General features: G+C 40.8%; 1 protein-coding gene across 1 annotated transcript in view; it reads right to left on the reverse strand.

Annotated features, from left to right (window-relative positions):
- Positions 1-16,098, reverse strand: part of LOC145397277 (glutamate receptor ionotropic, kainate 5-like) — a 181,542-nt gene that overhangs the window by 138,478 nt on the left and 26,966 nt on the right. Inside the window, exons 2-3 of the mRNA XM_080270473.1 lie at positions 11,789-11,960; positions 11,178-11,323 (exon numbers count right to left, since the gene is read on the reverse strand). Coding sequence (XP_080126599.1) covers positions 11,178-11,323; positions 11,789-11,960 — 318 coding nt within the window. The remainder of the gene's footprint in view (positions 1-11,177; positions 11,324-11,788; positions 11,961-16,098) is intronic.

A 16,098-nucleotide genomic window follows, 5' to 3' on the forward strand; every position in this document is an offset into this window, starting at 1 on the left:
TTTAGGACAACTTTAGGGACGAGTAAGGACCTACGAGTTGTTTATTAGAAAATACCAGAAATTTCTCACATTTTGGTGCCCCAAGTGAGGAGCCCCGATATGTTTACCTCAAAATATTTTTGACAATGGAGATCATTAAAAACTGTTCAAGCGGTTTTTATAACCCAAAGATAGCGTTTTCTTTAATAATCCTTATTATTAATAAATTAAATGCTATTGCATTTAACCCTTGTGGACAACTATATTATTAAAACATGCAATTGCTTTGGAAAGTTCCATTGACCTAAACTGTGTCTGCGTGGTAGATGACGTGTCCTGAGGATGAAAAGCTTCACACAAAAGGTAGATATGGGTTTAACATGTCTACATAAATAAAGGTAGTATTTGGTTTGGTTTTAGTTTAATTAAAACTAAGATTAATTAGCTAGATTCGCCCTGTACATATCATGATGTAATCTAACAATATTTAGCTTTGTAATTAATAAATAGCTGGCACCTTTTCAAATCCTGTGAGAGGAGAAGCTCACCATGTTGTGACTCTGCTACCAAAACTCGTCGAGTTAGCACGCTGTAAATACGCACCTCAAGGACGCTTGGCAGCCAAGGCAACCGTCCTAAACGTCAGGCTTGTCATGTGTTGTCCGACTCCTTCTAGCTAAGTAACCTTTACGAATTGGCCAATTCTATGGGGAATTATCAAGGAGACAGTCGATAAGAGAATAATAACTAGGTGAGTTAAAGTATCACTTTTTTTTAAATAACGGATTAAAAAAATAAATAATCCATACACCAGATTCCTGGTGTCCTCTGTTCATAAAATATCTGTAACAGACTTGAACAGCTGTGGGTTGAAATCTGGAGGGAAACAACTCTGGGGGAGCGAGTTTCAGAGAGATGCAGTTCGGGGAATGAAAGAATTCTGATAGGCAGAAGTTCTGCAATATGGCTGAGTGACATTCCAGTCATGAGCGCTACAAGATGCCCGTGTAGCACGAGGGAAGGCATGGAGAGATGGCACCATGGACGCAACTTCGTATGAGCATTTGCCAATAAAATATATGTAAAATAATGCAAGGGAGGCAACATTCATCCTTACTTGAGGGGAGGTAGTTTATTTGTAATGTCAGGGTTGTTAATAATTCCAACAACTTTGTTCTGAATTTTGTCTAGTTGTTTTAAAGCAACCTCTCCACATCCATTCCACAAGGGTTGAGAGCACACATAACTCTTATCAATTATAGCTAATTGCTCATCAGTGAAGGAGTTACAGACTCTGTACAATAATCCAAGTTTCTTTGAGGCGGTTTTAGCAAGTGATCTGATACGAGAGGTCCAGCTGAGGGCATTAAGGGTAAGGATAGCAGATGTGTGCATAAGCACTGAATGTTTTTAAGGCTGCGTTTGTTGGGCATAGCCTACTACCACGTTCGGTACAAGTGAATGACGTGGAAAAACGTATATCCCTCGCTCTGGGTGGAAGGGCAAGTTCCTTTTCCAATGATGAAAGGCTAAATGCCGTATTAGATTGACAGCATGACCGCACTATCCTTTTCCTGGGAGGAAATGATATTAAAAAATTGTGGAAAACATTCTAGCCGCAGTAGTAGCCATAGAAGGTTCATGTAAATCCTCGGTAACCATAACCCTTCATGAGCCTAGAAACGTACCATATGGTTCTCCAGTTTGCTATGGTATGTATAAATTAATTAGGAGAGCCGTGAACAGGAAGTTGCAACAAATTAGGAAGGGAAAGGATTTCATTCACTTTAATGCAAAGCCCTTCCAGGCAACATTAAAAGCAGATGGTATACAGTGGAATCATTATGGCAGAGAAGCGGTTCTGCAGAAATTTATAAACTATAGAACCGAAGAAAGGACAGTTCTATGCTATACAAGCCATGGGTGGGCCTATGGTATACTACGAGATAAATATATCTGAGTTTAGGGTGTATGGGTTATTTGGAAACTGAGTGTGGGGATAAGATATAACCCAAGAGGTTTAACAACCCAGGGGGATAGGTTTGATATTGCGGACCTAATCCCTACACTTATCAAAATTTAAAGTAATTAGATAATTACTAAGCTAGGGTAAATTGTGGTTGAAAGTAATGGTGAAATTATTAAAGAAGAAATCAATCAACATGTCTATTTCCTTGTTATAGAGATCTTCTAGTAATAAGGCAGGATGGGTAACAAAAGCCATAGATGATTGCAAATAATCGTTAGATGAAATACCTTTGTCCAGGGAGATATTAAGTAGTCTCCTGAATATACTGAAAGACCGATGGAGTAAGTATGAAGAAGGTTATGTAAATTTAGAAGTGACCATAGTAAAAGCTGCTGATAAAGATCTCTTAGAGTCAGAGACTGCAAAATTTGAAGGTAAATTAGAAGAGTATTTAATCGTAGTGAAGTTACTAGAGTCAAAATTATCTGAGACTGCCGCGATAATACAAGTTGTGGAACCGCAGAGTAAAGCTGTACTACCACAAATTACGCTTCTGGAATTTGATGGGGAGCAAAATTGGAAATCCTTTTGGGACCAGTTCAGATACTTAGCTCATGACAGAACAGATCTCCCTAATGTGAGCAAACTCACATATCTGTTAGGACAGCTCAAGGGAACGCCTTGCAAGCTGATAAAAGAATTACCAGTGGAAGAAAACAATTATAAGGTGGCCTTGACTATCCGCAGACAAAACTATGAAGACAGGGAACAAGCTATCACCCAATTACTGAAGGCTCTAATTGAATTACCCACGCCCAGACACGATTTTGATTCCTTGCAAAATTTTAGAATTGCAATGAGTTGTAATTTAAAGGCAGCAGATTGGGTGCTTTCTAGAACTGTGTCCTTAAAGCTTCCACCAAAAACCAAGGATGCCTTGTGCGGTAGGTACCAAAAGAATAATTTCTCCTGTGAGGAGATGGAAGAAGGCATAATGGAACTCTGTAAACATTTGCAATGAACAGTAAAGCCTGCTGAGATTAAACAGAAGACTGAAATAAAGAAAAAATCCACTACCCAACTGGTTGGGAAACCTAAATCAAAGAAGGCTAAGTCTGTGCCTAAAGAAGAGATAGGTACTTTCCTTAGCTCTTTAAAGGCTGAGGATAAAATATTAAAGACAAGGAATAGACAAGCTGATGAAAATAAGGAAGTAAAACCTTCCATGGTAAGGGACAGAAAAGTTTGTGCATTTTGTGGTGGGCAACATTCCAGTGCATCTTGTCAACATTATCCTGATTATGCTTCTAGATAGCAAAGCTTCAGGAACTGGGATGTTGTATAATCTGTATGAGTTACGAACACACTTCCGCGGACTACAAGACAAAATTAAATCTTTGTTTCTTTCCCATCATTAAAAGGGATCAACATCATAGTGCTTTATGCCCAAGAATGAAAAATGAGGTTCCTAAACCTGCAAGTGTCAATATGACGGTTGCTAAAGGGAATACTCCAGTAGTAATGCCAGCTGCAGTTTCAATAGCAGATGTGAAGGTAGTGATTGAGAAGAGAAACCTATTAGCATGTACTGTTTTTGATACGAGTGCTCAGAAAACCTTCATTTCTGTAGACATTGTGAAGAAATTAAGGTATTATTGGCAAGATAAATCTGGCCATAACAGGATTCTTACCAACTAAGAAAGCTCAGTCCTTTGATTTAGTTAGACCTGTAACAAACTAGGCAGATATAAATGCTTACAGCAGCTGTACTGGATAATATGGACACACGTATATGTATAAAGGGACTGAAGCTCTCATCATCTACAAAGCTCAGGATAAAGTTGGCTAAACGGAATGTGGAATCAGATACTGTGGGTCCCATAAAAATGATAGTTCAGATTACTGTGGAAGATCCCTACATAGGACCTTCAAGAAGAATAAGGTACAGTTGTTCAAGGGTCCAGGAGGTAACCTTATTATGGGTCAGCTGCCTTTTCCAAAACAAGGTAAAGGAGAGGCCAAACTAGTAGACTTAGTCTTTGTTACCCCCACACAGTCATTGACGGTAGCTAGAATAGGTGCAGAATTAGAACCTACTCAGATAAATGACTTGCTGGATGAAAATATTGAATCTGTACACAAATTATGGGACCTAGACAGTGTACGAATACACTCTGAGGAACTAACCCCTGAAGGAAAAAAAAAAAAAAGATCTGTATAACCAGTCTGTGCAATGAAAGGGTGGACAGTACTGGGTAGGATTACCACAGAAACTAAACCATTCGGAGCTACCAACAAATTACCAAGCAGCTAAGGCTCAGTTAAATTCTCATCTAAGAAAGTTCAGAGATAAACCAGAACATCTAACCATATACGATAGTATTATAATGGATCAAATGAAGAATAAATTTATAGAAGAGGTAGAATTCCCTGTTAACCACAAAGAAGGACATTATTTGCCACATCATGCTGTAAGCAAGGATTCAGTAACTTCTCCCATGAGGATAGTTTTCAATTGTAGTAGTAAAGCGTCCAAAGGATCAGCTAGCTTGAACGATTGCCAATACTCGGGACCTGCACTAACAGAGAAGCTAGGGAATGTTCTACTAAGATTTAGAGAAACCTTATGTTTATACAGGAGACATTAGTAAGGCCCTTCTCAGAATAGGACTCAGAGAGGAGGATAAGAAATTTACGAAATTCCTCTTGCCTCAAGATCCTCAAAATGAGGATAGTCCATTGAAAACTTACTGTTTCCGATCGGTGCTCTTTGCCTCTTGTGCTAGTCCTTTCCTAATTTGCAGCACTTTAAATCATAATTTTGAAGATGCCAAATGCCCAGAAATAGGGCAGGCTTTTTATTTGGATAATTTGCAAGGTGTTGCTGATACACAGTAGGACGCATTGAAGGCTTATGAAGTAGCCAATTCCGAATGTGGGAAGGCAAAATTGCCGTTAGAGAGCTGGAATACAATTTCACCGCTTTTGAGGAATAAAATACAAGAGGACTATCCAAATAATGACATTCCCAAAACTCAAAATGTGTGGGGTCTTAACTAGGATACAACAGCTGATGAAATAAGTTTGAAACCAATTAAGTTCTCTGATATCACTCTCACCAAGAGGTCCTTGTTAAATCAGGTCTCCACGTTATTTGACCCTTTAGGATTGGTCAGTCCTGTAGTTATCAGGGGCAGATGTTTAGTGCAGAAGGCTTGGCGAGAAAAGTTGGACTGGGCCTCTGAATTAGATGAGACATATGTGAAACAATGGGAACAGATTAGAAAGGAGTTTGAAACCACATCAAGCATATGTATTCCCAGAAAAATAAACAGTAATGAGAAGTCGCATTTACACATATTTTGTGATGCTTCTCAAAGGGATTATGGAGCAGTAGCTTATTGCACGACAGGAGAGGATAGTAAGATTATTATGTCCAAAGCCAGAGTTGCGCCAATTAAAGGAAGAACCTTACCTCAAATGGTATTGGCTTCCATAGAAGTAAGAACTTAATTGGCCAGGTATATAACAACTACTCTTGATACTCAGTCTGAGGATATCAATATATGGACTGAGAGTGACATTTGTCTTTACTGGATAGGGAAGGAAGACAGTAAAATTCCTCTCGTTCACAATAGAATGAAGACTATTAAAGAGTTGTCTTCCAAATTTAAATTTATGCATGTATCCTCCAAACAAAACACAGCTGATCTGCTCTCGAGAGGTTCGACTATAAGGAGTTTGATCAAAGATAACTTGTGGTTTAAAGGTCCTAAATGGTTACTCACTAAAGACTGGCTTGAACAGAAACTGTATAGTATTACTGAGGTTGGTGTACTAAACTTGGATCCTGTAGTACCTGACCCAAAAGTAATTGACTTTAGCAGATTCTCATCAATAAGACAACTTATTAACATTACTGAATTAGTTAAATTTTTGAATAAGAAAGTGGGGTTTCAGAAGTTAGATCCCATGGAATAATGGCTAAAAAGGATACAAGGAAATTATTATTGAGAGATATGTGACCTTCTAGGCAAAGGCACCGGGAACAACAATAAGCTGATAAAACATTTAGGCTTGTTCTTACACGGAAAGGGTCTAATTAGATGCCAGGGCCGCATAATAATGGCTGATTTGCCTCTCCAAACTAGACACCCCACATTATTTCCTGAGAGCCATTATCTTGTACAGTTAATTGTAAAGGAAGCCCATGATTTGACTCTTCACTGAGGTGTGCCACAGACTTTGGCCGAATCCGTGAAAGATATTGGATCCCTAAGGGTAGACAGGTCATAAAGAAATATCTCAAAGGTTGCATTACATGTAGGAGGTATGAACAACGACCGTATGACTATCCAGGACCACCTGCCTTACCAAGGGATAGAGTAAATGTAAGTTGGCCCCTTCAAAGTAACTGAAGTTGATTACACAGGGGCTATAACTGTTATGGGTGAGGGAACTCCCCATAAGATGTATATATGTCTGTATCCGTGAACCTACACAAGGGCAGTCCATCTAGAAATGGCAGAAGGTCTGAATTCAGAGACATTCCAGAACGTATTTAGAAGATTTGCCGCTATAAGGACTTGTCCTAATAAATCAATAAGCGACAACGGAACCAATATCGTTGGAGCAGCACCTCTACTTTTAAATATAATGAATGTTCCAAAGGTAAAGTCAGCACTGACACCGGGTCATATGTTCTAGGGCAGAAGGCTCCATCTGGTGCCTTGTGTGGATATCCAGGAGGAAGTAGATGATCCTACCATAGGAAATAATGAATTAGGACAACATTTGCGGGAGGGATATCAACGTCTGAAAAGGATATTGGATACCTGGAATAGGCATTGGAGCAAAGAATATCTTTTGAGCTACGAGAAAGATTTTATTGGGCTCAGGCTGCCAGCAACAAGTCTGTTATAAACATAGGAGATGTGATCTTAGTAAAAACAGAACAATCAAGATCCCAGTGTCCATTAGCTAAAGTGATCTCCACGCATCCATATTCAGAGGGGGTGGTGAGACTCGAAAATATAAAATGTTCGGGACATACAAACATAAAAACTATTGATAAACTGATACCCCTTGAGTTAACGGCTACCTCGGAGACAGCGAATGGTGGAGCCCAAATCGGTCAAGATGCGTGACCTAGAAGAACCGAATCACAGGGTTCTCGAGACCTATGGAGAGTACTCCTGGCTAAGGGGAGGGACTTGCTCCAGCATCAGCATCACATTGGGGAAGCCGGCCCAAAAATTGTGGGAAATATTTTCCCCCAGAGTGGTTGCACTCTTACTTATTAAAGTAGTCGTCCCTGGTTAGAAGCAGAGGAAAATCTAGAGATCGTTAATAACTGTTCAAACGGTTTTTATAACCCAGAGATTGTATTCTCTTTAATCATTCTTATTATTAAAAAATTAAATGCTACTGCATTTAACCATTGTGGACAACTATAATGTAAATACATGTAATTGCTTTGGAAAGTTCCATTGATCAAAACTGCGTTTGTGCAGTAGATGACGTGTCCTGAGGATGAAAAGACTCACATAAAAGGCAGATGTGGGTTTAACATGTTTACGTAAAGGAAATATTTGGTTTGGCTTTAATTTAATTAAAACATATATTAATTGGTTAGATTCGTCCTGTATATATGATGATGTAATCTAACTGTATTAAGCATTGTAATTAATAAATATTTGGCACCTCTTCAAATCCTATGGGGGGAGAAGAAGCTCGCCATGTTGTGACTCTGCTATCAAAACTCGTCGAGTTAGCCCACTGTAAATACGCACCTCAATGACAATGACACTTGGCAGCCCAGGCAACCGACCTGAACGTCAGGCTTTTCGTCATCTGTTGTCCGACTCCTTCTAGCTAAGTAACCTTAATGAATTGGCCAATTCTATGGTGAATTAGCTAGGGGATAGGAGCATAATAACTAGGTGAGTTGTAGTATCAGTTACACCTAATCCTCCTAAGAGATTTATGTCAATTTACTTAGAGTTGTCTTAGATAAACACACGTCAGACAAAGGAGTGTATAAATAATTTTCTGACACATTTTTGGTGCCCCGAGTAAGGATACTGATTTGAATAAATAAATTTTTGACACCATATGTGATCTTGAACTTTGACCCCTTGACCTTCCTTTCTGGCCTAATTAGTTCACCTCAAACTGCATCACTGACAAAAGTTTTGTGGAAATCTGCCAATAAGATCAGGGGATATTATCTCGCCCACAAGAGTGTTATGGATGCACTGAAGCATGTACAGATGAACAGACCAATCACTTAATGCCTCTTCCACCATAGGTGGAAGGAGTTCATCGTACCTTCATACTCTATCACTGACAAAAGTTTGGTGGAAATCCGTCCATGGGTTCAGGATATATAGCACCCACAATGATAAAATGATTCAACCCCATATGACCTTGACCTATGACCCCTTACGTAGTTGACCAAAACAGTTCATTATCTCTACATACTGTATCACCAACAATAGCTTCGTGGGAATCCACTGATGGATTCAGGAGATACTTCACCTACAAGAGTGTTACAAATGCAAGGACTCACAGACCCTCGCACGCACGAATGGGTAGATCAATCACTTAATACCTCCTTCACCATAGGTGGGCGGAGGCCTAAAAATATCCAATTGGGAAGTAGAAGGAATAGTCATAGATAACTGTTATACTAGGATTTTCCTAGTCCACTGGGGTTCTTCTAAACAGGGAGGAACACCAATGCAGGTCACAATAAACCTTAAGAGTACAGGGTAAACACAGAAACTTCAGATGGCAAGGCAAAAGATTTATTATTCCACTATCTGTAGGAAATGGTTCTTTGGGGAGCGGAAATGTGGAGGGGATGTCCTGGATATGACACTTATACTCGGTGCCAGAGTATTCTCTGGAAAAGGAATGAGGACGGGATTCAACTCAACGTCTGTACGGATGTTGTAATGTGGTGAAATAGTGGCAATAAGGCTAAGGGGGAGACAGGCTATGACCTTGGTTCTGGAAAAGTGGAGGCCCGATGTCTGGCTCTTTTGCCCTCTTAGTCTGGTGATAGAACTGTGTGGTTTTTGCCCAGAGTGGGTCTAGCAGTGAAGTTAGAAGGGACTTGAGACAGTCGGGACAACAAGTTTATGTTACCAAGCCTGGGATTCTTTTTTCAGGGGTAGGAGGGCACTCTCTGCCTGTGGGAGGGGATGTGTGTGTGTGTGTGGGGGGGGGGCTTGCTCCAGCATCAGCATCACATTGGGGAAGCCTGCTGGACTCCGGGGAGTGTGTGGTCTGGAACTCTTTCTGTATTGCCAAACTGCCTCTAGCAAGCTCGGGAGTGCCGCGTCTAGCAAGCACACTAGAACTTCACAACTCCTTTATTGCCAAGCTGCCTCTAGCAAGCTCGAGAGTGCTGCATCTAGCAGGCACACTGGAACACTGGAACTCCTTCTGCATTGCCAAGATGCATCTAGCAAGCCCGGTTGTGCTGCCTCTAGCAAGCACTAAGTTAACGAGCCCTTGCCGCTGCTGGTACTGGTGATTTGATTTGCAATGGGGGTGGTGTGGCGGTTCCGGACTAGAGGGACTTCCGGCCATGGGCTGCGCCGGCTCCTTGTGTCCTTCATGGACACCACAATTCAGTGGTGGTGTATCAGGGCGTGCGTATTTTCTATGTCTGCCTCTGGAGCCAGGACTGCAGTAGATCTTTCAGCCTGTCGAGTTGGAGACCCGGGTATTTTAATAATAATGCTGTATTATTGTGGTTTTAAGAGTCTGGGACCGTGGTAAATAATGATTTACCAGAAGCAAGTCTATGGGAAACTGAAATATGATAGTACGAGGTCCTTTTAGGTGAGGAGGTGGGAGGATACCTGAAGGAAGACATCAGGGTATGTGGGACGATGACCTGTAATGGCAGTTAAGAGTATACCTAGGTGATTTGTGTTTTAATCACTGGCATTGTTTATGCAGAACAAGAAGGATTGGAAGACAGTAAGTAGATGCAGGCTATGCTATTCTCGTATTTAGAAATCTGAAAAAAAGGCAAATAATCAAGATTCGTTCATTTTGAAGTGCCTCAACACAAAACATTTACAAAAATGAAGGTTATAAGCATTGGCAAAGAAAAACTAGGCGGTACTTCCACAGCTGGGTACTTACACATGGAAAAGAAAAAGGTGAGTGAGATAATTATCAGTTAGGACAGTGAGATGGTTGGGAGGACAAGCAGAGGGAAACCGAGAAGAAAATAGAAATATGATGCTAAAGAAGGCAAGGGAAAGTCGTATGTAGTAGGGAGAGGGGTGTGTCGAGAGATTAGCAATAACACATGAGGTTGTTTGCCAAGGCATTTCTCACAGGGTGTGGCATCAGCCAACAGCCTTTGCCAAACTCAGGGATAAGCCATATAACCTGTCTACAGTATTTCCTCTTGATTTCCGCTTTTTTTTTTTTTTTTTTTTGTAGTATTAGACTGCGCGAGTCAATAAGAGAGATGACTAATATTTAGAAGGGCCCAGTGATAGTGCAAAACATGATTGGAAACTGTGGACGTTATGCCCATATCCACATAAGCATCAGCCGCTAGAAAAAGGGTGGTGAGTATGGAAGTTAAGAAGTCACTGCATGATGGTATTGTGATCCCTACCCTGACGTATGGAAGCGAGGCGTGGACATTGCAAGAGGGGAACAAGTCAAGAGTGAGAGCAGTGGAAATGAGTTACTTGAGAGGAGCATGTGGAGTAACGTGGAGGGACAGGTTGACGAATGAAGAAGTGAAGGAACGTTGTGGGGTAGATGTGGATGTGGTTGAAAAGATTAGGAGAAATACACTGAGGTGGTTTGGACATGTGGAGAGAATGGAGAATGAAAGACTGACTAAGAGGGTGTATGTAGGTGAGGTGGAGGGAGGGAGAGGGAGGGGTAGACCGAGGATGAGGTGGAGGGATGGAGTCGAGAGGTATATGAGGGAGGGGGGGGGTGAGTTGGGGGGAGGGGAGTCAAATGGTGGGTGACAGAGTGACTTGGAGGCGTTTTGTCTGCAGCCACCCTTTGCGGGATTAGGGCGTCGGGCTATAGATAGATAGATAGATAGATAGACATTTGATGCTATGAGTACATTCAAGTCTATAATTGTTGCTGAATGACACAATCTCTGCTTAGCAGTCTGATCGGCACAAAAATTAGTTTTGACGGTACACTGCAGTAAACTAACACTTCCACTCACTTGCCATGGTAGTCCCAAACCCTCAGGTCCCGGTCAGCGAAGGAGAACAGTGGTTTAGGGTTGTGTAGCAAGAAGAGATAAGCTCGACACAACAGACCATCCCAGACAACAGACAACAGGTCGTCCGCTTTCTGCACCACAACTATCTGTTAACAGCGGGTTGACTAGGTAGGTAATGGGAAAATTAGTTTAAAAAAAAAAAAAAAAAATCACCACTCCTAAAGACAGACGGAACCTCGAAGGCATACACTACAACATAGTAGGAAGCAAAATTCTGTAATGAGGAAGCTTTGGTGTTATTATAACTGGTAACTTGGATGTAAGGTGATCATTGATTGGGTTGTTGATTGACTACGGAAATGAGGGGCTGAGGGAATACGAGAATGGGTGTAAAATTAAGTGAATATGAGTCAGTGAACCGTAATAGTACCTGAGTGTAAGAGTGATGGGGTGATTCAGATTGTGAAAATAAGTCTGAAAGAAAGGAGAGTGAGAGAAAATGAGTGTGAGACTGAATAATGTGTGATATTGATTTTTAATGTATATGAGAGAGAGAGAGAGAGAGAGAGAGAGAGAGAGTATTGTAACATAACCGTATAATAACGTATGACCTGTTTAAGATGAGGTAAGCTGTCGAGGTGCATCATGATGGAGGATGCCAGATAGGTTGTATCTAGAGCCAGGAGCAAAGAACACTCTGAAGTCTCCTTCCCCAGCAACACCTCTCTTATCAGCAGTCCAAGCCATTCCATTTTGTGTCCCTGAATAATCTCCCCTCCAGTCCTGAAACGCATAGGGCTTTATGATACTGCAGATAAACTTTGGATATTATTAACAAATGGGCCGAAATGAATCAGTTAACCACCTACGGAATAATTCTGTCGTATTTCACCCTTGCCGTGGGGAAAATATCGGTGTAAAGGGTTAACAATTTGTTTTATTTTTCATCTGTATGAGATTATGCACATTCTCAACCAAATCACAGACAAAATATATATACACCAGAAGAAGCACCCAGAGAGTGGAGCAACTACACTTACAAGTTGATTTATGAGGGGCATATAAGACTTTGCCTTGTGACTTTGATCTTTGATTTCTCCCAAAATCGAATTACATTCTCAGGCCGCACCCATAACCTTCCCACCAAGTTTGGTTTAAATAGGATCTAAATTGTTAGAGATGACTTTCCCTTGTGACCGTCAACCTTTCCTCCAAGTATGATCGATATTGGATAAAAATTTTGTGGTGATTATATGTAAAAATTTCGCACTCTTGTTCCCTTGGCCTTTGGCATACTGTTCACAAAAGTAATAGGCTTTCCTATTTGCTATCCTTGAAGGCTAATGGGCATGCTTAGTTAGAAGTGCATGAAAAATGTCTGAGTTATTTTGTACACACACACACACACACACACACACACACACACACACATGTGCGTGCGTTGATTAAAAGGTAACACATGCTCTTGCATCTCGATTTGCGGGTATAATGACGTCCTTGGATTGCAGGGATTAACATATTCATTGTACTATGTCCAAGATACATTTTTCTACGCTCTTTCAGCATTATTATCAGTACTGTTTTACTTAACCTCTCTGCACATACATTTCCGAATATCTGCTTCAAGGCCGCCAATCTCCATTAAGATAACGTCTTTTGTATCTAATATACTATAGCAATAGCAGGGTGTGTGTGTATTTTGGGGGGATGAAACTACACATTCAAATCGCACCAAAATTGGCACAGAAATCGCAAAATAATCGCTGATGTGAGAAGACTTGGTCCCATCACGATTGAAAAACTTACTATACCTAATGACTGATCAAAGTTTGACCCAAAAACGCCGCTCCCGGCGCCCGGTCAGTTGCCGTGGCCGAGTGATTAATATCTCGGACTTGTGTGCAGACAACTTGGGTTCCATTCCCGAAGCTCCAAATAACACGATCAATTGGTTATCTGCAAAAAATCCAAGTGACAACATTAGACTAGAACACCACATAAATGGACCATCATGGGCCCTTCGATGTCACCTTGACGGCCGTTAGTGACAACGTTAGACAAGAACAGCACATAAACGTGAATCGGATTACCTGAAATGATTGCAACACGCACGCAAAGAGCGAGGAAACGAGCGAGAAGCACGAGAAAGCGAGCGCGCAGAGTGAGAGCCCTCCGCAGGAACAAGTGCAAGAGGGCCCAAAGGGGCCACGGGCCCTTGTTAATGCACTGTTGAAAAGAACATTTCCGATATCCAGCTTTCATTAATCTTTTCGCCACTAGGGTGCTCACCTATCTACGTAAAATCTTCTGGTAGTAACAAAAGTAAAGAAACTTCCTAGGGTAGAAAGAATAATCATTGTTATGATATCATAATGATCCGTCATAAAATTCACTTCCTCTAGTAGCTTTTTTTTTTGTTTGAGCTCGTGCACACACACACACACACACACACACACACACACACACACACACACACACACACACACAATCAGCAGTTTTATGTTCTCTTCCTTCTCTGTTGTAATTTTCTTTGTGAAGGTATAATAGTCCCAACCTTATTTTAACAACAAACACTCCGCCACTGTGTAGATGTAATTCTCTCATACTTAGCTGCACAAGGTTTTTCGCCCATTGTTTTGTTTTTGAGGTTCATATTGTTATGGAAATAGGTATGTGAAAACTACCGGCCTTTCCTAAAGAAAATTTTAGAATAAAAACTTTTGTTATTACACCTATTCCCCAACCTCTGCAGTTTATCACCTTTAGTCTAATGACGTATTTTTGTATTCTTCTTGCCATCATAATGCTAATTTATTGACGTACTGGACATATCTTTCAGTAGAAATGTTTGAAAGATTCTGCATCAAACTCCTCCCTAGTGAAAGGTCTCCCGAAAGTATTTTAAAACTGCCAGGTGGCAGAAGTAAAGTGAAAAAGACGTTATGTAGCTAAATGGGCTATAATCCTCCTGACACTCCATCCATCCATCCATTTTTGGCATTGATTATCTCACTGTTAACCCTTCAAATAGGGGATGTCATTTCTATTACTTTCGGGCTACGTCTGGCATATTTCTTAGGTTATGAGAAATTTTAAAATGGAGCTGTAACTATAACATTTATATACAGCTTCACTACTAAGTGTCTTTCCCAAGCTGAAACGTATCACTGGAAGTAGCGAAAAGGTAATAAAACATTAGATTCAAGAGGTTTACGGCCTCCTTACTGTTATCACACTAAAAAATTAGACATTGATTTCTGTGTCCTTACCTTTGTAGAGAAGAAGGTAGTGAGTGCATAGTTCTTTCTTTTGTAATGGAGTTCAATGCCTTAGCGATGATGTTTTTATTATTTCTTCCTTTGCTGCCTTGATTCACTTTTCTTTGAGAGGAAGGGGATACTAGGGGTAGGTGTGCTGCGGTAAGGGAATTAGTTTCGGCTGCTGTCGTGAATGCTGAGATGAAGCCGACTTGGAGTGCGCAAGAATTAAACAGTAGCAGCAAGGCCAAATCACTGGAGAGATTATTGCTATGAAGCCACATTTCTCCGCAAAGTCCGCCTGAAAATTTAATCCAATGGTGACCAGATTGACACGAACAAAGAAATGAAATAAGTAATGGGTATGTGATAAGAAGTACTATGTAGGAAACATACGGTACAGCATGGTGTAATTAGTGAACTTAAGAAACCGTAAATGGAGAATCATGATGCTATGTGACGTGCCTCAACAAAACTGTTGTACTGTATTTCAGACAGTTTGTGGGGCTGCCTGTCCAAAGATCTTTGTTCCACATGTTCTCTCAACTGATTTGTAAGTGTAACCTTGTTTTTTTTGTTTCTCGGAATGTATGACGTATTTATTTAAAGGAATTATATCCTCAAGTCAACAATGGTCATTAACGACATTCCTCTGTCGTATCCACCTTTCCCAGCTCCGCTGCCATCCATTACAGCTTCCAGACGGGGACACCTTGGATTGTGGAAACGTATAAGTACAGTAACCTATGGAAGAAAAAACCTATTGATATTTTAATACAAAATTCTTCTACTTCCCCCCCCCCCTCCAATCATCCCTTAACACCTTGAATGTGTGTGACGTACTTTGAACTGTATTTTTGTTGCTACTAAATGATTTTCCTGTACTTAGGAAAGGCCTTGTAGTAAAGAGATGATCATGCTACATTTAACACCACCTTTTCGGAAAGTATATCCTACACGTAAGCTGAATAAAATCATCAAGAGATAAGAAAAGTGAAATGAAGCGGACATCCCTGGACTCAACAGGGTAAAGAGGAGACACAGTCTGTTTGCCAACTGTCGAACCCCACTGTGTATCCTGATGGTCATTAAAAAAACATATCACATTGAACTTAGAAAAACAACAGGCTTGGCCCTTACCCAGGGACTATTGTGTGTATAAAGCTACACAGCCAAGGGTGACCTGTTTACTAAGTTGTGGATTCCAAAAGATATGTGTGTGGGGGGGAGGGGAGAGGTAGGAGCCTTTATCACATGCCTATTGTGCACGTAATATTACCGAATAAAAGGTAGGTTTCGTGGATATGGTGCAAACACATTGTTATGCATTAAGGAACCAGGCCTAAAAGCTGAAAGACTGGTGAGTAATGTCAGAACTATAAACCTACTGAGTGTGTATTGTCAGACAAGAAAAAATGACTTCCTGCTCGAGATACCTGCATAATGATCAAGGACCATAGGATGAGGTGAGGACCTGCCCTGCAGCAAACAATCTTGGAAATTGAAAGGCTTGATGTCTGCCATAGGGCTATTTTGAGTTTGTGAATTTTAAGACAAATCGTCGCATGGTTATCAATATATATAGCATCCAAAATATATGGTTCGTTGTGGCACTTTGGAGCTGTTCATTGGGAGGCCCTCGTGCAGTACTTCTTTGATCTTCC

The sequence above is a fragment of the Coenobita brevimanus genome, chromosome 40 (assembly GCF_032717465.1).
Source record: "Coenobita brevimanus isolate Jiangsu-jjx chromosome 40, ASM3271746v2, whole genome shotgun sequence".
Taxonomy (NCBI): Eukaryota; Metazoa; Arthropoda; class Malacostraca; order Decapoda; family Coenobitidae; genus Coenobita; species Coenobita brevimanus.